At 45.0% G+C, this 25,788-nt stretch overlaps 2 protein-coding genes across 5 annotated transcripts in view; one reads left to right on the top strand and one right to left on the bottom strand.

The window, feature by feature from the left end:
- Positions 1-567: 567 nt before the first annotated feature.
- Positions 568-16,653, top strand: LOC120977490 (nuclear mitotic apparatus protein 1-like). Of its 4 annotated transcripts, none has more exons than XM_040405469.1 (11): positions 568-725; positions 1,580-2,745; positions 5,199-5,306; positions 8,060-8,134; positions 8,219-8,323; positions 10,116-10,253; positions 10,606-10,785; positions 10,895-11,107; positions 13,604-13,795; positions 14,690-14,783; positions 16,530-16,653. In XM_040405469.1, the coding sequence occupies exons 2-10, from the start codon at positions 1,582-1,584 to the stop codon at positions 14,780-14,782; spliced, it is 2,268 nt and encodes a 755-aa protein (XP_040261403.1). In that variant the 5' UTR covers positions 568-725; positions 1,580-1,581; the 3' UTR covers position 14,783; positions 16,530-16,653. The 4 variants fall into 4 exon arrangements, with proteins under 4 accessions (XP_040261403.1, XP_040261400.1, XP_040261401.1 ...); XM_040405466.1 differs by lacking the exon at positions 568-725 and adding an exon at positions 974-1,131; XM_040405467.1 differs by lacking the exon at positions 568-725 and adding an exon at positions 1,189-1,481.
- A 5,188-nt stretch (positions 16,654-21,841) lies between these two features.
- SLC44A4 (solute carrier family 44 member 4) overlaps positions 21,842-25,788 on the bottom strand; it is a 60,982-nt gene continuing 57,035 nt past the window's right edge. The window contains exons 19-22 of the mRNA XM_040405473.1: positions 24,398-24,468; positions 24,004-24,098; positions 23,312-23,396; positions 21,842-22,242 (exon numbers count right to left, since the gene is read on the bottom strand). Of these exons, the coding sequence (XP_040261407.1) occupies positions 22,118-22,242; positions 23,312-23,396; positions 24,004-24,098; positions 24,398-24,468 (376 nt within the window). The 3' untranslated portion in view covers positions 21,842-22,117. The remainder of the gene's footprint in view (positions 22,243-23,311; positions 23,397-24,003; positions 24,099-24,397; positions 24,469-25,788) is intronic.

Raw genomic sequence — 25,788 nt, 5'->3', positions numbered from 1 at the left:
AAAGCAGCCGTATTGGTTGTCAGCTTATACAAAAACTAAAATAACCAAATCGCTCTGTCAATATTTCACACATATTTGAGCAAACTGAGATTAAGGGCTCATTCACACGACCGTGGTTTGGTTCCAGAAGGCAGACGGGGGCGGCATCCGTGTTTTGCGGATCCGCAATACACAGCACGGCCGTGTGAACGAGCCCTAATCAGGAGGAAAATGGTCCACCTTGCCTTTTACTGGTGTACTGTCTTTTTAAAAGGAGGCGTGGTCTGACTCTTCCCACCTGTATAGGTAGGTAGGTGGGGCCCACCCAAGATAAATATACACAAACAGACTGAACCAACATTCCACTGGAGGGGGGAGGAGAACTTGCTGTTTGGAATGCACCAAGTTTCACAAGCTTCTCCATGCCCTGTTAACCCTTTCAAAGCATGCAGAGCATTAACCCTTAAGCTACCAGAAACCCCCAACACACACTGTCACAGACAAGCAGTCCTCCGGCCGCCGCTTCCTTCACTCTGGCTATGATAGCGTTAATACTGTGAATGTGGCTATTCATGGGGAAGTCCTCATTTGCATGTCCTTTTGACTCTTTCCTTCCCAGATTGTGCAGCGTAATAATAGGGGGGGGAATCATTACGGTAAAGCGAAACACTCTCTTGGCTGCAGTTCTTCCTCGGCTTGCTGGGACTTGTGGTGCACCAGACCAACCACTTCTCAGGCGGCACCCGGTAAGAAGGCTCCCTGGCGGTCATTTCCCCCCCTAGAGATTAGAGGAGCTATTTATGGTATAAGCTGCCCTTTAACCCTTCAAATGTCAGGAAGCTCTCACAAATATTTTCCATTGCAAACATTTGTTGCTACGTGTCTTGAAAGTTGATACATTGTAACAGACCAGGAAGAGGAACTCTGCCTTGAAAGGGTTAAAGCGACTCAGGTAGGGACCTGGGTGCACACCTCCTCCACCCCGCCCTCTTGGGAGTTTCCTGGAGGGAGAGGTGAGCTGGCAGAGGAGCGCTGCTCTGCAGAGTGCTGCTTCTGAATTCTGGACTCCAGCCTGCCATGGGGGCCTAGGAGGCACCCTGGAATAGTTCTGCACGTGCAAGAAGACGTAGGGACCCGTCAGTGGCAGCGAAGGTGGGTGGTGACGGCTTTTGGGGGGTGGTGGTGACTTGCTGGTTGGCAGGGGACTGATTGGAGCAGCTGGAGAGGAATGACTGGGGGTCTAGGAGAGGCGAATGGATCTGGGGTCACCGCACCGTTCACTGTTCACCCTGGGAGGGAGAAGGAACAAAGTTTTCGGGGAAAGTGTCAGTGGAACATGCTGGTAATCCCGAGCCGGCCTTCTCGCATTCCCTTCCTGCAGTGTTGTGACAGATGAGTCAGTACTGTGTAAACGTGGACAGGCTTTACTTTGTGCAATGTGCAAAGAAACTCATTCACGGCCGGAGAGGAGAGGGGGACGTATAAAAAAGAGCGAGAACCAGGTCACCGATTAAATGTAGCTTTTGAAATTCCCCCCCCATAAATTTTCAGTTTTTTTTAAATTTATTTATTTTTTAATCTCCTCTGTTTCCTCTTTCAGATATGTCTGACCTTTGCCGCCTCTGTTCCTCTCAGCTTCGAGGATCACGCCGTAAGTGGCTCTTCGGGGGCTCGGGGTCCCTCCTTCCCTTATTCTCCCAAGTATTAGGGACCCCCATCCTCCGCAACCCACCTGGATCAGCCCCCAAGCCCGGCAAAGGGAAGGGGCGGCCGGAAGATGCAGAGTTTCTCTGCGGAAAGTGCTGCCACTCGCTCAACGTCTACCACCGCTATGACCTGGTGTTGTTTCGCATGCGGGAGCTGTATGAGCAGAGGTCCACCCGTCTGGTGACAGAGAAGGATAAGCTTTCGTTTACCTTGCGCACTATCCACGCCAGGGCCTGGGGCCTTCCACTGCCTGAGTACCATGGTCATCACCAAGACCGTAACACCTATGGGTATAGGGGTTCTTACAATGATCTCAGTTCTTCTGGCTCCTATAAGTCTCGTAATAATTCCCTTTCTCCAGGATACCAAAACTCATGTCCCAATTCTCCCTTTCCTGACCGTCTGGGGTCTTTCCATGGTTCTTTGGGTTCTTTGTCTTCTGATGCTCCTTCAAAGTCTTACCAAAAACTTCTAGAACAAGACCGGTCATTGTGGGAGCATGAGAGCTGGTGGGACGACCGCCACAGGGGCTGCTCACGTTGCATCAAGGGCGAGAAGTGTCATTCTTGTTCTTCCTGGAGAGTTTCTGATGCCAATTATGAGTCTGTATGTACCGTCCCTCGAAGGAGGAAACACAGCAGAGGAACAGATGATGGCTCGGTTCTTCTAAGGAGCAAATCTTTGGGAAGTGTTGGTGGAGAAAGTGCCAGCAGCAAGGGCTCCCTCCTCTCCTTATCCGCCTCTTCTTTGGATTCCCTTTCTTTCGTGGGGGAAGAAGGTGATGGAGGAGTATTTTGGGAAGCAAAGTCTCCTTTACCCTCATCTCCTCCTTCGTCATTTCCTTTACCCAAGCCAGGGGTGGGAGAAGTGTTGAAAAGCTTGAAGGAAATTAAGTACAGTCCAGTTAAAACACCCACAAGGAGCAAGATACCCATCAGGAGTCAACAGAAGACAAAGGTGGAAGATGTGGACCAATATGTAGAAGATGGCGTCTACGAGAGGCCACCAGTAGAAGAACCAGCTGGAGACTTGGATGTGTACATGGGTATCGGGCCTGAGGTATGTGATAGTAGTACCATAATATATATGGGAATATGTTTGCTCAGAAGGATGGGGCTCAATGACCTGACCATGGTGGTGACACATACTGTTGGCCAACTATGGCTGTTGGCCTTCACAATATAATACAGATGCCTAGGCTGTGCCAAGACTACACCAAACATTAATCAAGACAACCGGCTCATCAGGTATAATCAAAACAGTGGCAGGTAGCACTCCACCCTGCTGCCACATTATAATCTGTGCAGTGACATGGGTTTAATGGGCGCATGTGCCCACGTGATCCTTGTATGATGCCTCGTTATAATCACCTTGAAGGTGGCATTCTGACACGCGGAGGGAACTGTTCATCTGTGAGATGAATCAGTGCACCAGAAGCCAGTGACTGAGGCGCGAGGCATTTAAGAGAACCTCCACCTGTGTATATATACAATGGTGCTAGAGGAATTTCACTTGCATGATACATAACGAGGCGCGAGGCATCGCCTGCAAAGTGAATCAAGGCTACGAGTCCTTGTAGAGGAATGCACCTAGACATTTGCTCACCCTTGATGACTATGAATATTTTTATAAAATGCTGCAAAGTAAGAGTAGGGCTACATGGCGATGCCGGTCGTGGCCGGGGTGGCAGAGTAGCAGTGGTCCCATAGTGTCGCCCTCTTAGCCCTACCCAAAAATAGAAGTGTTAGGGCTCATGCACACGGCCGTTCATCCCCCAATGCACAGGCAACATCCGTGCGGATTCCGCAGACGGATCCAGACCCAGTCACCTCGAATAGGTCCATGGTCCGTCCGCCCTGCAAAAAAGTAGTGCATGCACTACTTTTTTGCGGTGCGGAGGCACGGAGAGAAACCAAAAACAAAGTGCTTCCATGCTTCTGTTCCGCACCGATCTTCCAGATTGCGGACCCATTCAAATTAATGGGTTCGCATCCGTGATGCGGGGTGCACACGGCCGGTGCCCGCATATTGCAGGCCACATTACGGGCACCGATGGGCAACGGCCGTGTGCATGAGCCCTTAATAGTTTATTTTTATCAATTAATAAAATGCAAAGTGAACGAAGAAAAGAGAAATCTAAATCCAATCGATATTCAGTGTGACCGCCCTCTGCCTTCAGCATCAGTTCTTCTAGATAGACTAAAGCACAGTTTCTAAAGGAACTCGGTTATTGGAGGTTGTTCCAGACATCAGAGAACTAAGCCCAGATCTTCTGTGGATGTAGGCTTGCTCAGATCCTTCTATCTTCATGTAATCCCAGATAGACAGGATGACGCTGAGATCAGGGCTGCGTTATCACTCCCAGGACTCCTCATTCTTCCAAGGGTTGTCTCATCTGAGACATTGTAATGTCAGATAAGTGTGGATCCCACCTCTGGGACCCGCGTCTATTTCCCAAACAAGGTGTGAGCGGTAGAGAGGAGAGCCGTTGCATGTGCCTGGCCGCCCTCCGTTAGTTTCTATGGGTCTGCCAAATATAACCGAGCGCTAACTCTTCTATCTGTGGCAGTCCTATAGAAACTAATGGAGTGGTGGTCGTGCTTGCAACGCGTGTACGTGGCCGCCCTCCATTCTTTTCTATGGGACTTCCGATTAATAGCGGCTAATGATGGCTATTTTTGGAACTCCCATAAAAATGAATGACTGCGCATGCACAGTGTGCTCTTATGTGCGTCTTCACTTTCGGGGTCCTCTTCTGCAGATAGTGCTTGGCTATTTTCGGGGAATGAAGAGTGGCTGCTCTCTGTTCACTTTGGGGGTCCTGTTCTGGAGATAGGAGCGGGACCCGCTCCTATCTGACACTGGTTGGAATATCCTAGCAGTAGATCCGATGGGACGACCCCTCTAATGACATTGGCTGTGTGTTTAGGGTTGGTGTCCTGCTGCAGAATCCATTTACATTTAAACTATTAAGAAGTCTACTTTTTAAAACCTTCTTACTTTGCAGCATTTTTTTCCAAAACGTTTGCACAGCGCTGTATTTCTGGTGCATACATGTGCAGCGCTGGGTGTCAGTCCTTGGGCCTGTACTCTGGCTCTGACCGCAGACATGATGTCTTTCGTGTTCACAGGGTGAAATTATCTCCTCATTAGACTGTAGATTATTACTTGCCTTAAGCAACGACTCAGGGATTGTAATAATCCTTCAGCTCATGTAGAAGCCTGTACTCCGCCGCCGAGCTCCACCCATGGGCTTAGTGTCTGATTTGTTTCGGCAGATGCTGACCTATAATTTCAAGGTGTTGTTCCTCCTGGGCTTGAGTTGCGCCACCCAGAGACTTGCGTGGAAACCATGGAAGCTTTCTTCCAAAAACAGCACCACAACTCTCCACAGGTTGATTGTGGCGTTGCGTCTCGGGCCCATTCGCACACAACCCATGGAAGAAGCCATGTTTTTCTTACCCTGGACAATCCCTTTTAAATGTAGACACATTATCCCCTCTGTCTTCCAGGTCTGCAGGACTCAAGCTTCTTGTTTCCTCCACATCCAGGAGACCTTAAAATGGCTACAGACAAACCTGAAGACCACACAGAGTTGCGGCACCTTGTCGGGGCAGCAGGTAATGGTTCGGTGTGGGGCCGGTGTCCCCTTTTATCCTAAATACAGAACATACCTAGGGCTGGAGTATGGGGGTTAACAAGTGGGGGCCTTAGGGCTGTTTCACATGGGGCAACAATTGGTGGCAGTTTCCAGTTGTTGCCCCGTGTAAACATGCCGCCAACCGCGTGACAAACGAGCAAACGGGCCTATGATTGTCTGAGTGAGCATTCATAAGAATAGTGGTTACTAGAGATGAGCGAACTTCTGTTTTAAGTTCGGCGTCTAAAGTTCGGCTTCCGGTTAGCGGAGGATCCCGATATGGATTCCGAATTCCGTTGTGGTCCGTGGTAGCGGAATCAATAATGGCCATTATTGATTCCACTACCACGGACCACAACGGAATTCGGAATCCATATCGGGATCCTCCGCTAACCGGAAGCCGAACTTTAGACGCCGAACTTAAAACAGAAGTTCGCTCATTTCTAGTGGTTACCCATAAGCGGTAAACCTAGTAAACCGGGCAGAGATCAGCTGACAACTGAGCAAATGATTGTCGGATGATCAGATCGGTGCTCGCTAGTCAGCAGCGCGTGACTCCGTACATGTGGGATGCACTGCCGACGTAATGCGCAGTTGCCAACAGTCCAAATCTTGCAGGACGGTCCCGCAAATTTGGACTGTGCTTGGCAAAAAATTGGTGGGGCTTATCTAAGCGCCTCTCATATGTGGGTGGTTCCTGATGGGGCTTATATATGCAGTGAGCCCCTGAGGAGCCAGGGTGGGATTCAAATTTTTAACAGGTTCCCTACTCAATGGCGGACACGCGGTGTCACGACACATGTTTACATATACATACACCATATATATGCAACACACATAAATACATAAATACACCATATATACACACACATAAATACACCATATATACACACACATAAATACACCATATATACACACACATAAATACACCATATATACACACATATAAATACACCATATATACACACACATATAAATACACCATATATACACACACATAAATACACCATATATACACAAACATACATATAAATACACCATATATACACACACATACACATAAATACACCATATATACACACACATAAATACACCATATATACACACACATAAATACACCATATATACACACACATAAATACACCATATATACACACACATAAATACACCATATATACACACACATAAATACACCATATATACACACACATACACAAAAATACACCATATATACACACACATACACAAAAATACACCATATATACACACACATAAATACACCATATATACACACACATACACATAAATACACACACATAAATACACCATATATACACACACATACACATAAATACACCATATATACACACACATACACATAAATACACCATATATACACAAACATACATATAAATACACCATATATACACACACATACACATAAATACACCATATATACACACACATACCACCCAACTTTTTAAAAGGCTAAGGAGCTAAAGTATCAATGTAAGTGCTCATCTCCCACTGCCTCTGCCAAAGCACCGGATCGGGACTCAGCCGGTAACACAGTTCTCCGATCCGGCTGTAATTTTAACAACCAGATCTAGGGAACTGGCTGAATCCCATGCCTGAGAGGATGGGAGTGGTAGTGGCCTTGATAAAGTGTTGTGTCACAGTGTACTCCCTCATAGTTGTTGCTCCCTGGGGATCGGTGCAGTGTAAATGTAGTATTGAAGAATGAGGCCAGAAGTAAGCGTATAACAGTCTGTTTTTACTAAGTGCGGCATAGAACTTCTGGTACATCCAAATAGTAGCAGATTGAAAGGGCACCAGTTTAGCAGTTATGGAGGCAGGATGGATGGATGCAATTTGGCATTTGTGAGAGCAGATGTCCACTATCAGGTGTACACCAGTTAAAGCTAAAGTCTAGTAATAGTCCAGTTGATGGGTGTCTGAACCGTAGTCCCTCACCTTACAGCAGTGTCTAGAAAGGAACTTTTTTCAGCTGTTCACTCTGCTGTGTTTTCTTGAGGCTCACTCAAATTGGTCTCTCTGGAAGAGGAGCTCTGCAGTGTGCTTCCTCTCCGCTCTGTGTCTGCACAGGAACTCCCCCTCCTAGCAGGAAGCAGGACTAGCCCACTCCTACCAAGAGGGGAGGAACAGGAGGGTTAACCCTGTTCCTGCCAATCTTACCTCTTACTGGAATGTACAGCCCAAATATATGACAAATACACAACCTTATAATACAAAACAAATACATTATTTGCAGATATCTTCACAGGTCTGGGGTACTGCACATGCCACAAACCACATCTGTTAATTGGAGGTTCTCCAATGTTCGGCCTGGACACCCAGTACCGTTGTCATATGCATACATTCAGATTTTTCACATGAAGAGTGTAAATTGAGAGACATTAGTCCTGCCCATCCTTCGCTAGTTTCTAAAAAGATAATCTTTACCTTTTAACTGTTTTTTATTTTTTATTTTTATTCCTCTTAAAGGGGTCATCCGACCCTGAAAGTAATTTTAGTTTTGGCCCTGAAACTGTTTAGCAAAAAATAAAATAAAATTCACTCTGAATATTCCCTTCTCCACTGCTCCCAGTCCCCTGTGGACCGGAAGTATGATGTCCCATCCGTGGACGCCTGCAGCCATTCACTGGCCCCAGCAGCGAAGTGTCTTGCTTCTCTGTGGCTTTAGTCTGACTTTAGACGCTCCTTCCCATCTAGGACCAAGTGATGGAACAGCAAGAACTGATACGAGAATTAATCAAGAGACTCAAGTTCAAGGATGAAGTCTTGGAGGTAGGTGACCAGGGAAGGTTTTGTTTTCACCGGTTGGATGGCGTAATACTCCTGGCTTACTGTAACTTGTCCTGTTATCCGTAGGAATCTCTGACTTTGCTGCTGACTCTTCCTGTGGCCTCTGACCCATACGGGGAACTTATCACAGACTTTGTTGAGAAATTAAGGGCACAAGAAGAGCAGATAAAGGTGACTTCTCATTATCCCTGGTAATATTTTGCAGGCAAAGGAAGAAGACACAGGCGCCACCAGCAGAAGGAAGACATTGCTTGATTAGCGTTATCATTTTCCCCGCTCTGCTGATAAACCACAAAATGTATATATCCTATATTATACTCCAGAGCTGCACTCACTATTCTGCTGGTGCAGTCACTGTGTACATACATTACATTACTTATCCTGTACTGATCCTGAGTTACATCCTGTATTATACTCCAGAGCTGCACTCACTATTCTGCTGGTGCAGTCACTCTGTACATACATTACTTATCCTGTACTGATCCTTAGTTACATCCTGTATTATACTCCAGAGCTGCACTCAATATTCTGATGGTGCAGTCACTGTGTACATACATTACATTACTTATCCTATACTGATCCTGAGTTACATCCTGTATTATACTCCAGAGCTGCACTCACTATTCTGCCGGTGCAGTCACTGTGTACATACATTACATTACTTATCCTGTACTGATCCTGAGTTACATCCTGTATTATACTCCAGAGCTGCACTCACTATTCTGCTGGTGCAGTCACTGTGTACATACATTACTTATCCTGTACTGATCCTGAGTTACATTCTGTATTATACTCCAGAGCTGCACTCACTATTCTGCTGGTGCAGTCACTGTGTACATACATTACTTATCCTGTACTGATCCTGAGTTACATTCTCTATTATACTCCAGAGCTGCACTCAATATTCTGCTGGTGCAGTCACTGTGTACATACATTACTTATCCTGTACTGATCCTGAGTTACATCCTGTATTATACTCCAGAGCTGCACTCACTATTCTGCTGGTGGAGTCACTGTGTACACACATTACATTACTTATGGTCCAATTAGACCGCTGTAGTGCATTGCGGATCCGCAATACACCCGGCCAGCACCCCCATAGAACTGCCTATTCTTGTCCACAATTGCAGACAAGAATGGGACATGTTCTATTTTTTTCCGGATCCGCGGACCTGAAGCGCACTCCGGAAATGCGGAGAGCACATAGTGCGCTCTCCGCATCCATTCGATCCCCATAGAGAATGAATGGGTCAGCACCCGTTCCGCAATTTGCGGAACGGATGCGGACCCATTATACAGATGTGTGAATGGAGCCTTATCCTGTATTGCTCCTGAGTTACATCCTGTATTATACTCCAGAGCTGCACTCACTATTCTGCTGGTGGAGTCACTGTGTACATACATTACTTATCCTGTACTGATCCTGAGTTACATCCTGTATTATACTCCAGAGCTGCACTCACTATTCTGCTGGTGGAGTCACTGTGTACATACATTACTTATCCTGTACTGATCCTGAGTTACATCCTGTATTATACTCCAGAGCTGCACTCACTATTCTGCTGGTGGAATTGCTGTGTATATATATACATTACTAATCGTATAATCTTTACACCAGTCCCTCTTTAGTATTCTCTTGTCTCTTCTCTCTATTCTCTACCTGTCCCATATAATTGTAAGAGCTCAGTTAAGCTGTTTGGGATGTATCTGTCATCAAGCTTGTTCACTGTTTCTCCTGACAACCAGCAGAATTGTGAATGCAGCTCTATTGTGGTAAAACCTTATAGTGACATAATTTTGATTCTATAGAACCCGGGGTTGGGGGGGTGTGTTGTCCATATGATAGTGGCAAAAAGGCATCTACATTAACAATGAATCCAGCCTTACAGAAGAAATCAGAGCTGTTCTAGTGATAGATCCAGGACGATGCCTCAGGGGCTGACTTTATGACCTGTCTGAGCAGAAAGAAGGGGATGAGGTGGCCGAAATCAAACGCCAAAGAGAGGCAGAAGTGAAACGTCTACACGAGGAGCTGAGAGCAAGAGAAGAAGACATCACACGATTGTCCAAGGTTCTGCGTGACAATCAGGACACCATAACAGTGAGTGCTTCCTCGGGGGCGGTCCTATGGCTCTGGGGTTGGCTGCCCTGCCTAGTAGCTCTGGGATACAGAGTTTATGAAATTAATGCATGGAGTCTGTATATACTCCCTAGTCTCCTCCTCAGCAATAAAAATATACAGACTGACAACCAATGTGGCCACTGTTGCAGACACCACAGGGGTGGTCATCTGGTCTTTCTAGAGACCTAGGTGGCAAACGGAGCGACAACACTTTTTGGAGCTATAATGCCCCCATTATTAGCTGTCTTCCAGTTTTTTGCAGAAATAAGTATAATGTAGAACTTATGACATATGCAAAAAATATGAAACAGGCTTGTACTCCATCATCAAGGCTCTGCGCGACATCCTGGGAGAGAAGGACTTCACCATCCAGAGGATGGAGGTGGCACTGGACTCTTCTGTTCGCTCCTCAGCTTCTCAGGATGCTCTGCGCCTCGCTGCTCTGCGGGAGAAGGATTCACTGATTGCAGCAGTACAAGGAGCCCTGAGTAGCAGCAATCAGGATGTAGAGGTGAGTGTGAGCGGCGTACCGAGCCTCATACCTCTATATAACATAATAACTGTATGTCCTGCTCCACGATCCACCCTTCTATCATAGATGTGTCTATCTCCTCTTGTAGGCCCTTGCAGACTCTCTCTTATCCCAGGGACTGGATGACCTTAGTACCTCAATTCCCGGACTGTCAGCCCCTAATCCTCTAATGTCCCAGCTACAGGAGAAAGGTCGACTGCTATCCCAGGCCCACGCGGACAATCAGCGTCAGAGTATTCAGCACCAGCGAGACATCCAAGATCTACTGAATGCTCTCAATGAGAGCCAGACACTGCTCCAGGTGAGAGGAAGTGACTGAGACCTCCAACATTTTATTACAACTACTATAATACTGCACCTATGTACAAGAATATAACTACTATAATACTGCTCCTGTGTACAAGAATATAACTACTATAATACTGCCTCCTATGTACAAGAATACAACTACTATAATACTGCTCCTATGTACAAGAATATAACTACTATAATACTGCACCTATGTACAAGAATATAACTACTATAATACTGCTCCTGTGTACAAGAATATAACTACTATAATACTGCCTCCTATGTACAAGAATATAACTACTGTAATACTGCTCCTATGTACAAGAATATAACTACTATAATACTGCCTCCTATGTACCAGAATATAACTACTATAATACTGCTCCTATGTACAAGAATATAACTGCTATAATACTGCTCCTATGTACAAGAATAGAACTACTATAATACTGCTCCTGTGTACAAGAATATAACTACTATAATACTGCACCTGTGTACAAGAATATAACTACTATAATACTGCCTCCTATGTACAATAATATGACTACTATAATACTGCTCCCATGTACAAGAATATACCTACTATAATACTGCCTCCTATGTACAAGAATATACCTACTATAATACTGCCTCCTATGTACAAGAATATACCTACTATAATACTGCCTCCTATGTACAAGAATATACCTACTATAATACTGCCTCCTATGTACAAGAATATACCTACTATAATACTGCCTCCTATGTACAATGATATGACTACTATAATACTGCCTCCTATGTACAAGGATATAACTACTATAATACTGCCTCCTATGTACAAGGATATAACTACTATAATACTGCCTCCTATGTACAAGGATATAACTACTATAATACTGCCTCCTATGTACAAGGATATAACTACTATAATACTGCCTCCTATGTACAAGGATATAACTACTATAATACTGCCTCCTATGTACAAGGATATAACTACTATAATACTGCCTCCTATGTACAAGGATATAACTACTATAATACTGCCTCCTATGTACAAGGATATAACTACTATAATACTGCCTCCTATGTACAAGGATATAACTACTATAATACTGCCTCCTATGTACAAGGATATAACTACTATAATACTGCCTCCTATGTACAAGGATATAACTACTATAATACTGCCTCCTATGTACAAGGATATAACTACTATAATACTGCCTCCTATGTACAAGGATATAACTACTATAATACTGCCTCCTATGTACAAGGATATAACTACTATAATACTGCCTCCTATGTACAAGGATATAACTACTATAATACTGCCTCCTATGTACAAGGATATAACTACTATAATACTGCCTCCTATGTACAAGGATATAACTACTATAATACTGCCTCCTATGTACAAGGATATAACTACTATAATACTGCCTCCTATGTACAAGGATATAACTACTATAATACTGCCTCCTATGTACAAGGATATAACTACTATAATACTGCCTCCTATGTACAAGGATATAACTACTATAATACTGCCTCCTATGTACAAGGATATAACTACTATAATACTGCCTCCTATGTACAAGGATATAACTACTATAATACTGCTCCTATGTACAAGGATATAACTACTATAATACTGCCTCCTATGTACAAGGATATAACTACTATGTACAAGAATATAGCTGCTATAATACTGCCCCCTATGTGCAGTTTCCCCTTCTGGCTATAGGCAGGAGTTTATAACCAGTGTTCAGACATTTTTCTCTTCTCCTGTCTTGTAGTAAGTAAACTATCAGAGGCTCTGTTTTGTAATGCCGCCCTCCCCCCTCCTCGGTTTCTCCTCTGTATCTAGGCGGTGCTGCTGGGAATCTGTTAACGGGTTTCACATGTGAATGATTTCTAATAGGATTTGTGCCGGTTCAGCGAATGTATTATAAACTCCATGATGCTCAGATCCCCGGCCCTGAGTCAGTTGGTGAGGAGGAGAACGGTCCGCTCCCCTCCGCATGACACCAGCACGCAGTATTACAGTATAGAGGAGAGAGACTGTAGAGAAGCAATGGACTGTGGTTTGGAAGTCCCATGTAAATGTGGGTCTAGGAGCCACATTAATTCATTTTTCATGTTATTTTTATAAACATATTACTAAAACTTCAAGAAATTACCCAAAATTCCTTGGATGAGAAAAATAATGTTTCGCACACCATATGAGTTGTCACTGCTCTTTATTCAGGCAGATGGCGGCATTGTCTAATGGAGTCTGTGGTGGTCTGAAATCTGTCTCATCAGGTGTACTGCTTTCTCCTCCACCATGGTTCACACTGCAGCACAGTTCTTTCAGATTGGTTGCTGTGTATGAACACAAGCTCAGCAGGAAGTGGTTGCATGGCAGCAGCTGAGAGCCACCGGCTGGAGACTATAGAGCACCATCTTTCTCCCACAGAAGGGTCCATTAGGGTTTTGTTATTTGTGCTGCACACTTTGATGTGACCTTGTCCTTCACCTTCAGGAACAGCTGCGACATTGTAAGAAACGTCTGCAGGACGGGGCTCAGGAGCAGAAGACGCTGAGAGAGGCGCTGAGAGCGAAGGAGAAGGAGCTGCAAGAAGAGAGACGGAGGCACAGCGCCGACCAGCACCAAGTCAGTGCCAATCTGATGCAGCTGCAAGACTCCGCCAGGGAGAGGGACCAGGCCACCAAGGTGACAACCCCACCACCCAATACTCCACCCCTGCGTCGCTGCACCTTTACTTGTGTAAAACACATAAATGCAGGAATATCTGCAGGTTTGTCAACTGCCCAGAAGGCTGAATTATACGGGCACCTCACTGGCACCATGCTACCTCTGCTTGCTGTGACACTAACATAGCAACTAAGTGCAGACACCACTAGGGGGAGCTTCAATACTAGATGTATAAATCTGTATGCAGTTATCTCCCCCTAGTGGCTGCTAGAGGCACCAACAATTCTGTGCGTAGATTTCCCAATTTCACAGTTTAGTCACAGGGGTCTAGGCAAATTCTTATTGAGGCAAATGTATCAAGAGCACAATGTCTTTCCTGCCCTGATGGTTTGTTACAGTGTACCAGGCTGGAGTCCATGCTGTTTAGTTAAAAAAAGGATTGTCTGGACTGGATACAATTGTAACAAACCTTCAGCTGTGAGAGAGCGGGGGAGAGCTCTCTCACTCACTCACTCACTCACTCACTCACTCACTCACACTCTCACTCACTCTCACACACACTCTGACTCTCTCAAAAAAAAAAAGTGTTGTCTAGGGTACTCTTTCTCATTATGGAGATCCCTTAGAATATATTTTCCCCAGAAATCAAGAGGAGCGTTGTCTAGTCATCCTGTATATCAACTGGTCTCCATAATAGAAATAGTACCAACTCAGAGGTTCCCCCTAAGGCCTGGCAACTATAAAAGTTGTTCTCATCTGCTTAACTTTACTCAGAACTTGTCCATAGCCTTAAAATAACAATGAATTGATACACATAGTATATCTGAAAGCAGCCGAACTTTTCATTACAACGATGCAGCCAAATTTATACAGCACTGGAAAACTCCTTTTAAGACTTTTCTCATTTTCTAGAAACTGCTGCAGGATGCTGAGAGCAGAGATCAGCTGATCAAGAAGCTTCAGGAAAGACTGAAGCCGTGCGGTGAGGTCAGAGACACGCTGTGAGGTGAGCCTGGTGGTTTCACAGGAGCCAGTTACTGCGTTGTGGCAATGGCTGCCCATGACATAGTTGGGTAGTTGGCACTGGTTGGGGTCCTGGTGCAGCTTTGGAGCCACAGTGGCACAGTGTCCTGTATTGTGTAGGTGGAGTCGGGATCTACTGCTCGTGATATGTAATGAGGCCGGGCCTGGCCCAAGGAGTTTGGCTATTAGGTACATTGCTGTGATGGGGTCCTAGTATTGCGGTCTTTTATTCAGCCCCGCACCGACTGACTTAAAGGGGATTTCCAGGATTGTGTTTTTTTTTAAATACCGCCCCCTGCTGGATCTGTGTGGGAAAGCATACTTACCTGCTCCCTGCTCCCTGCTACTTTGATCCGGCTCCATCAGTCTCCGACTGTCTTTACTGCACTTCTGTCCCTGCATGTGATTCTCTTCCATGGACAGGGTCATATGTGCTGCTACAACCATTGGCATCGGTGGTGACATGTCCCCAAGTAGCTCATTACTGCTGGATCACATGCCACTTGGGGACATGTCATAGCCACACCTGTCCAAAAGTTGACAAACGAGTTCTGAAGATAATATAAAATGCGGTGGCCCATCTACCATAGCGGTACACTGCACCACTGCTGTGGGATGAGAACGGCGCTGAACCGTTCCGCTGGTTCCCTTAACCCCTTTATTTTCCTATTCGCTTTCCAAGAACCTCCTTCCTCTAACCGCTCAGATCTCAACGCCTGTTCAGTAGGCATCTGAATGAGGTAGTCACACACGAGCGCTGCCGCTCCACTGCAAGTCTATGGGACTGATGGAAAAAAGCAGGTACGCGGCTCAGCTCACCCACTCCCATAGATATTGCATTTGTGACCACCACTCCATTCAGTTGCCTCCGGTATAATGGCCATGGGATCCCTTTTCAAGCGATTGGAGTAAAGGGGTAAAAGTGGTCAGATCCGCACCAAACCTATAAATGTTTCTCCTGGGGGAACCCATTTAAAGGGCTTCTGTCACCCCACTAAACTTTTTTTTTTTTTTTTGTGAATTTATAATCCCTATCCTGCCATATTGCCATACATTATGCTATTAATAATTTTCGTTCAGTAGATTTAGCAAAAAACGTACTTTTATGATATGCTAATTACCTTTCTACCAGCAAGTAGGGCGTCTACTTGCTGGTAGCAGCCGCAAAAAAACGCCCCCTCCTACTGTTGATTGACAGGGCCAGCCGCGATCCTCAGCACTCCCTCAGTGCGCCTGCGCCAATGACGTCTTCTCTTTCGGTGACATCATCGGCGCAGGCGCACTGAGGGAGTGCTGAGGAGACGAGCCTCCTTATCTCAGAGCGCCTGCGCCGAATAAACACAGGCGCGCGATTTTTGAAATGCTGACAGGGCTGGCCGGAGGAGATCGCGGCTGGCCCTGTCAATCAACAGAAGGAGGGGGCGGTTTTCTGCGGCTGCTACCAGCAAGTAGACGCCCTACTTGCTGGTAGAAAGGTAATTAGCATATCATAAAAGTTAGTTTTTTGCTAAATCTTCTGAACGAAAATTATTAATAACATAATGTATGGCAATATGGCAGGATAGGGATTATAAGTTCACAAAAAAAAAAAATGAGTTTAGTGGGGTGACAGAAGCCCTTTAAGAGGGTTTACCATATACATATATTTAGATGTGACTAGAGTCTTCAAATATTTAGCTTGAGTTACATCATATGTAGCCTTCATTTTCCCCTCGCTCTCCTTTTCCAGATCTCCTTTTCCCAACTTACCTGATGGGAATCAAATGTGGAAATTTTCATACATTGTTTACCAGCTGAATACTCGGAACCGGGATCATCTTTCTCCTGGAGGAACCTGATGTGGTGATGGTGGAGTGGGAAAGGGGGGGGTGTCAGGCCTGAAATAACTTGGGCTTATTGATCTATGAAAAGAGACTATATTTCTTGAGAAAATATCATATGGGGTTAGAGAGTCTGAAAGTTCTCAGAAATGTAAGAGAATGTGGGAAATGTTGCTAGTTTAAAATGGTGGGATAGGTGAGAATATTTGGAAGTCTAGTAGATCCCCCGAAGAAGGTTGTGGTAAGTTAAAAGGCTGCTCAGGATTATATATATATATATATATATATATATATATATATATATATATATATATATTAGTTTTTGTACCTCTGGACAGAGATATGGGCATCTCCTGGAGATCTTACTTTGGGATGATAAGAAACAGAGTTTTTTTGTGCCTACGAACGTAGTGTCCTACAGGAAGACCATGGAGAACAGGCCAGACATGGCCAATGGTCTCCAGATGAAATCCTAAGCTAGTCTTCTCAAGCTATATTGGGACAAAAGCATTGATGATGTCTGATCTGACGGCCATGACTTCATAGGGGTTGAAGAACAATGTCTTACTGAACTGTATTCTTCTCTGTCTGTCACCGGTGGTGGCTATAGTGGTCGGCTGTGCCACACGGTTGACATTCAGCCCTCATACTGCCTGCCGTCATCTACTGTAAGGACTACATGGAAGACAACTGCTTTTGGGGTCCACTTTAATGCACAGCCTTGGTGGAGACCATAATGTTCATGGCCTGCCTATGGTCAGGTAGCAGGACCAGATCATGTATAGATGTTTCGAGGTTCGGGGATCACCTTACTTTAGATCATGTCTTGTAATATGGAGGATTTCTCATACTTGAATCTTGTATTTTCTCATCGCTCTCCTTGTGGTTTCGCCATTACAGAGGAGCTGTTCGCAAACCTAGGATAGCAATCGGCACCTCATATCTCTGCTTCCTGGACCATCGAGCCACGGAAGGAGCAGAACATTGGAGAGGACTGCGGTCGCTCCTCCATTTTCTGTTTGAGTAGTTGGGAATTATTGAGGTTCTATCTGACTATAATTATCAATATTATCTGGGGTTAGAAAAATGGTTTTGCCTTTGTCCACAAACAGCGCCACCCTTGTTTATGGGCTGTGCCTGGTATTGCAGCTGAGGAGTATGTACTTGAATGTGGACAAGCTGCAGTACAATGCACAGCCCATGGACAATGGTGGCGCTGTTTGTGAACAAAAACAAACCATTTTTTATTTTCTTTTTCACCATGGAGTGACTTATTTTTTTCCAATTCCAGAAAACCCCTTTAAGGCCTTATTCATACAGCTGCATTTTAGCGTCTATGCTCTGGCCACCTGACCTGAACCATACTCAGACCACCATAGAACATGCATCATGGCTGTCTGAATGAGGTGCATTATGCAATGTCTCTTGCGGTGATCAAGTTGTCGTCTTGTCCTTGGTTACTACTATGCTGCTCAGCTCAGTAGTAATGGAGCATAATTACTGCTTTACATCTGACTACAGGCATTTTACATCTCAACCAATCAGAATGCTCCTTTCATTTTCAAATGAGCCTCTGAAAAATGAGCTGTAATCTGATTGGTTGCCATGGGCAGCTGCTCAGGTTTTGAGGCCTCTCCCTGTAGTGTATTCTCGGCCTGGTCGGCAGCTTCTGGGAATCATGGGAGATTTATTGCCCATAGCAGCCAATCACAGCACGGCTTTCATTTCACATTCTGCCCTTAAATGAAAGTTGTGTAATGACTGGTTGCTATGGGCAACAGTTTTGGTTGCCATCCAGCAGGAACTGGTTACGTCAGATCACAAAACATGTCCTCCCCAGGCTCTCTTTCCAAAAACGGCGCCACGCCTGTCCATAGCTGGTACTGCAGCCAAGTCCTATTCACGTCAGTGAAGCTCAGCTGCAATACCAGATACAACCTGCAGATGGATGTTGCGCTGTTTTTGGAAAAAGGTAGCCATTTTTGTCTGATTCTGTACATTCCTTTTGGGAGTCACCCATTTCTCTTAAGGATTTTTATTTTTTGTGATCAATGTTCCAGAAATTACTAAAATGTTTAGGGGTTTGTCTATGGCCGGCCTTACCCGTACTTGAGAATAGCACGGCAGCACTTCCGTAACTAAGCCACCACTGCCGTTTGCCGGGCCGCCCCATCACTGCCGTGTGCCAGGCCACCATCTGTCGAGTTTCTCAGGCCCACGTGGCTGGTATCGGGGATATCTGATGTATTTTATTTGTCGTCCTGGTGATGGTGCTGGTTGTCAATATCGGTGCCACCTCCTGCCATGACTGGAAACGCCAGGCCAGCACCGTCACTGCCCGCCACTAGCGGCTGGTTACCCATCAACCTCAGTTCAGGAAGTGGTTTATCGCCATACGCCTGCCAGTGATTGGCTGCCTCTGTTCCGCCTGACTTTCATATTTCTGGCGGTCCACTCTACTGAACTAATTCTCTTAATGCTTGTAATTATTCATGTTCCGGGGTTGTAATCAAATCAGATCTGTAAATAAAATGTCTATATTACACGTCTTACGTCCTGTCCGTTATTTATACTGGTAGGTGCTGGATTATCTGAAATATATAAAGCCAATATCAATACTTAAAGGGGTTCTCCAGGCTCCTGATACTGATGGTGTATCCTCAGGATAGGTCATTGCAGAGAGCAGCTGATCGGAAACCAGTCTCCGGTCCAGGAACTAGCGCCTTGAATAGAACAGGAAGCACACTGCTGTTCATAGTGTAGTGGTCGTGCTGGGGTACTGCAGCTTAGCGCCCATTCACTTTAGTGTTAGCTGAACTGCAATACACCAACACGGCCACTACACTATGAACGGCGCTGTGCTTCCTGTTCTATTCAAGGTGCTAGATCCTGCATCGGAGACTGCAGGGAGCAGCTGATCGGTGGGGGTCCCCGGTGTCACTTTCACCAATCGGATATTAATGACCGAGCCTGAAAAACAAGTCCACTAAAAGTATTTATTACCTAACCACAGGGTGGATAAATGATGGCTCTCTTGGGGTCCAACGATCCCAAGAAAAGAGGGTTGTCTAGATCAATGGAACAGTAGTGCGCACCGCTCAATTTACTTCTGTGGGACTGTGCTGTGGATAGGACTCCTTAATGTCCCTCCTAGGACCACCTCACACTTTGGCTGACACAAATTTACCCAAAAACTTACAAACCCAGGTTATTGCTACAATAAAAGGTCATTCAAATACGAGCTTTTAAGATGATAGTGGCAAATTCTGTACTCCAGAAGTAAAACTGTTATGGGCAAAAATCAATGGGCATGTAATACCCAGTCTCAACACTAGTTGTCTCTGTTTCCGAGCTATTTCACTCCACAAGTTTGATGTTCACAGATGGAGGAAATGCTGCAGGCAGAAAAATCCACCGCAGCAAAGTGGGTGACAGTTTAACAATCTATTCCACATGCTACGCAAAAAATAAAAAATTGCGTAGAGGTTGGACCAAGCGGGATAAAAGTCATAACAAATGCAGATTTTGCTGCAAAATCTGCATTTCCCCCCCCAAGGGGTATTCCAGCCTAAAACATCCGGCTAAGGGCCCATGCACACGACCGTACTTTGCAGCCTGCAAAAAAAAAAAAAACTGGTGACGTCCGTGTTGCATTGTTTTTTTTTTTTTTGCGGATCCACTATCGATGCCTGTCTTCGTCCGCAAAACGGACAAGAATAGGACATGTGGACACGGAATGCGCATGGAGTTATTTCCGTTTTTCAAGCCCCATTGAAGTGAATGGTTCCACATACAGACCTGTAAAAAAAACTAAATGGAAAAAAAAATAATTTTGTGCATGAGCCCTAACTGATAAATATTCCTGTGAGGCATGTAGTGTCACCTCTGTACCATAATCTATAATAGGACGTAATCTATAATAATAAAATCCCTGTGTGAGTGCGCTGCGTCCGTGTCACCAGTTTCGCACTGGGCATGCACACAAGTTTCCCTGCAGGGTGTCACCCTATAGGCAGGCCACAGCTCCCCCACCGCCGTCCGCTCCTGCCACAGCTCCCCCGCCGCCTTCCCTCACGGCGTCCAACCAGTGTGCATGCGCCGCCTTCGCCACACGGCGTCTGTGCGAACGGCGTGTGGGGGGCAGCGTTGATCGGCCGGAGCGTGGTGTGATGATTGCTCTGCGCGCCGGCCAATTCTAGCGCCCGTTATTGTAACAGGCATAATGTCTAGTAATATAATAAAGTATAACGGGACACTGAATGATTTGTTATAATTAATCGGTTTATTAAACTCTTATGAAAATACATCTTCTAGAAATCTCTAGCTGCACATATACAGCGGTATGTACACGTCTATAAAATCTATACGCGGTAGATGTGATCAGAGATTCCTACACAGCGTATTACATACATATTATATATAAATACACCATAAAGTGCGCTCCAGTGGAAGCTATGGCGCGGCCCAGCTCCTCCCCTTTGGCTAATTTTTAAAACGGTGTCAGAGACCTCTCCAATTCCTGCTTGGGTCACTGTGGAGATCATCCAGGCATTTAATAAAGATGAATACAAGAGGAAACATCTAGACCAGGCATGCTCAACCTGCGGCCCTCCAGCTGTTGCAAAACTACAACTCCCATCATTCCCGGACAGCCTACAGAAGGGCATGGTGGGAGTTGTAGTTTTGCAACAGCTGGAGGGCTGCAAGGTTGAGCATCCCTGGTCTAGACAGGTACCAAGTAACGGATGCAAAGTAGGCACTTAAAGAAGAACCCGTCTCCTCTCATGACATGTCTGTTTTAGTAACTGCTTGCATCCCCCGTGTGATAGTGCTGAATCATCTGTTCTTATGACTACTTTGTGCCATTCCTTTATTATTCCTGCTAGAAATGATGAATGCATTGATAGCAGTTTGCAATGAAGGCCCAGACGGGTTTTACCAGTTGGGGGTGTGTCCTGCACAGTGTGACAGCACTGATTGGATAGTGTCAGACTGTGCAGGGACACAGTGGATTGGTCGACTGCATTACTAGTTCAAAATGGCCACCTCCAAAATTAAGGAACAATAAAAAAAAAAGGGGGGAGAAAAAATGAAGCCATATTCACAGTTATGAGGTCACAGAAGAACTGGTCAAACATAGTGACAGAGTCTCCTCACTCATGTTCTCCACACAGGAAATGATTGGAAGATTGGCAGCATGTTTGGTAAAATGGCCGACCTATGGCCAGCAGTGAACATCTTCCTATACATGCTAATGGGCACTGATATGATGTGATCTGCTGACTTCGTAACCGAGCCTGGTCATTCATGCCCAGAAACTGAAGCAAGTCTTGGCCATTTTCTTTGGCTAATCATGGCTGTCAACAGAGGAGCATTATACAGGGTATGATTGAAATGTAAACAGAATGGCTGTCCTGAAATCTGTAGAAGGCCACAAACAAAATGGAACAAAAACAATATTAACAGTAATAAAATCAGCAGCAGATCTCCACAGTGATTATTTTTTCTTCTTTTTCTTCTCGGCCTCAGGAGGTCGGTTCTTCTTGTTGAGGATGGACATCAGAGACTTGGGCATGTAATATGGCTTCTCCGCGGAGCCATCGTTTCGTTCTAAGTCTTCCACTGGAAAAGCAGAGGAGATGAAGTTAGCAGGTAGATGGCACACAAACTGATAAACCAACTGGGCAAGAGGATTTCCATCATCTCTTGGGTTGGGTTGATGAAAAAGATTGGGGCAGTCATACTTGTAAGCAGTGGCAAACAGGACTGACCAAAGGTTTGAGTGGACCCTCAAGGGCGGCCATAGAGAGCACTCTGTCTATTCCTCTTAGACCAACCCACTGATCCACCTCCTCTGACTTTCATTTCGCCAAACTACCAACCACAGGGCCACGCTTGGAGCCAGAGTGAGTAATCCCTTGAAAACTGGGTAAAATTTGGCATTGTAGACTAGAACATTTTTCTCTTTACATTCCGGAGGTCATGCTACATTTTTGAAACCACCACCCAGATCTGAAAACTTTTATAATTGCATGAGATGAAAAATTTAGTATAGCCACTGAGTTATTCTATAAAATATATCTGGATAGCGCCACCTGCTGTTTAGTCTTTTCCTTATTTCTCTGTCCACCTTGCTGAGGTGGTCGCACATGCTCAGTTCCATCCTTCAACTGCCACAGCCATATGTACTGTTAGAAGCTGTGAGTGTTACAGGTAGACAGCTACAGCAGAATGGATGCCACCTGAGAAAGGAGACTTCTCTGAGCTGCCAGCCTGAAGAAGATCTAGCAGAGCAATAGGAGCAATGAATGGGGAGATCTCTGCATCCATGGGAGGTACATGGTTGGTTCTAGCTTTATTAGAAAGAGACTATTACGTACTATATGATGTCTCATTCTCATAGTTAAACCTTGTTAAATTGCAAAAATAATGACAACCCCACTCTGGGAATTCCCAAATTGTCACCACTTTTGTGGTCTTGTTAGCAGGATTGTCCTGCCAAAATCTTGACTGTTGACTGGGATACAGTGAATGTGCAATCAGCATGATGAGTACGGTCATCATGATATGGCCACTGCCTGCTGTTCAGGACGACCATTTTCGTTCTGCGCCCTTAACGTGTCACAACTGATGACACTGTTTGCTCCTCCAGGGATAGGACATAACACACTTGATGGTAATGTATACTCACAGAAGCATAGGAAGAGAGTGTCCACACACATATTATACACGCTAAAGAAGCCATGAGAGATCATGTATGACCCCACCACCACCGTCTGCAAGAAAAAACATACACAACGTGTGAGAACCCAGATCGCGGAGATGTGTCCTTCAAAAGGTCAAGCCAATAGGCCTCAATATTTATCATGATGATAGTAAGTGCAATTTTTCATACCCCCTATTACATAATTCTAGGAGGATGATCAGTTCAGGATCCTCATCTCTTGGACAGTGGAGAGTAGCTACAAAGAGTGTGTCTCTCTTTGGACGACCTGTCCTGCCCTCCATTACCCAGACTACCCATTAATTTCAGTGGACACCATGTAATATTTAATTTCTCCTGTGGTGGCTGCAGGTAACCTAAACTCTTATTGGCAGGTCTCAAGCCAAATCACAGCTGATCGGTAGGGGGTCCCAGATGGAGTGCACTGTGTGATCATCTCATTGTCAAGGTACTTCTTTAACACGATGGACAGCCCCTTGCACTTTAATGTTTTGTTTTTTTCTTATACCCTAGACTTCCCCATGTTACTACTATTGTATGGTGACTACATTCCCACTCCTACTGATCCTAGGACCACTAGAATGCATAGTCCAGGAATTTCTAAAACAATCTCTATTAGCAAGCTACCCATCAATGATCAAATATAGAGGTGCACTCACCAAAATGGGTATCCAATAGTAATTCAAAGTCGGTGACTTGAAGGCATCATTTGGAATTGGCAGGCGCCCGGAGAAGAAGAAAAACGCGAGGACTCCTGAGGAATACAAGACATGGCACATAAGTGTCCGAAAGGAGGGCAATAAGATATACAAGACAGAGTAGATGGCACGATAAAAAAAGACTCTATGAAGGTAAGGGTGATGTCCAAGGTGATGGGATTTGGAGGCTATGATGGCGATTTAGAATAAAGATGGTCATGCAATGCAATGATGAGGGTTATAGCAACATAAGGTCACATGACTGTAGCAATGGTGCCATAGAAAGAACAGAAAGGAAGGAAAATTCCTGGAAACCAGAAGGGCTTTTCTTGTTGTGCTGCTTTGGCCTCCTCACCTACTCCACCAACTACGATCAGCTTCCCAAAGAATATCAGCAAATCTGTGACCTTGTCCAGAACAACCACCCTGCAGAAAGAAGCACAGATATTAGAATACGCGTAATAGCCGTGTTAGACATGGAAAGAGAAAGTGGAAACATGCAATCAGCGTGGATGACAAAAGAAGCTAAAACACAACACATAGGACATGCTAAATACTGCAGGTCTACACACCAAATCATAGTCATTACACCAAGTCACTCAGTACTCATAACATGCTAAATTACACATTACCCATGTCAAAGTCAAGTTCCACGTTGAAGTCCGACTCAACACGCTGAGCCCAGCTCAAGAGCTCGATATGTGAGATCCAGCTCTAGAGTTCTACATGCCGGGCTTTGCTTAACATGCCAAGTCCAGATCAACGAGCCAGATGCAGATCAATGTGTCAAGTCCAGCTCAAGAGTTCAATGTGGAAAGTCCGGTTCAAAAGCTTAACGTGCGAGGTCAATGTGCAATGTCTCAAGACACCAAGTCAATCATTACTCGAACAAGCTAAGTCCCACATTACACTCAACAGCCTAAGTCCAACTCAGCAAGCCAAGTTATGTTACTCATAACATGCCAAATCCCAGATTACTCTATTCATGGCAAGTCCAGGTAAACATATCAAGTCCAACTCAATCGGTTAAGTCGATCAGAACCTGCCAACTCAAAGTCAACGAGGCAAGTCCAAAGCACCAAACCACACATTAGTCACAACATGGAAATGCCAGATCAACGTGTTAGGTCAAGTTCAAGAGCTCAAGTCACACGTTACTCTTAACACTGCAAATCCAAAACAACAAGCCAAGTCATATGTTGTTCAGTACATGCCAAATCACAGACCAAGGCCTCATGCACACGAACGTATTTTCTTTCCGTGTCCTTTCCAGTTTTTTTTTAAGACCAAATACGGAACCATTCAGTTCAATGGGCCCGCAAAAAAAACAGAAGCTACTCCATGTGCATTCCATTTCCGTATGTCCGTATTTTCATTCCGCAAAAAAATAGAACATATCCGCATTACGGACCTGGATAGGACTGTTCTATTAGGGGCCAGCTGTTCCGTTCCGCAAAATACGGAATGCACACAGATGTCATGCGTATTTTTTGCAGCCTGCAAAATACATACGGTCATGTGCATGAGGCCTAAACATGCCAAGTCAATGTCATGTACAACTCAATGGTAAGTCACTCTGAAAATGCCAACTCAAAGTCAACGCACCGAGCCCAGCTCAACGCATCAAACCACATATTCCAGGTCCAGCTCAAGAGATCAAGTCACACATTACTCAGAACACACAAACACTGCAAATCCCAAACAACAAGCCAAGTCAACACATCAAGTGCAACTCAATGGTAAGTC

This window comes from Bufo bufo, chromosome 8, assembly GCF_905171765.1.
Source record: "Bufo bufo chromosome 8, aBufBuf1.1, whole genome shotgun sequence".
NCBI classification, from domain to species: Eukaryota; Metazoa; Chordata; class Amphibia; order Anura; family Bufonidae; genus Bufo; species Bufo bufo.
This window is presented reverse-complemented; position numbering and strand designations above follow the sequence as displayed.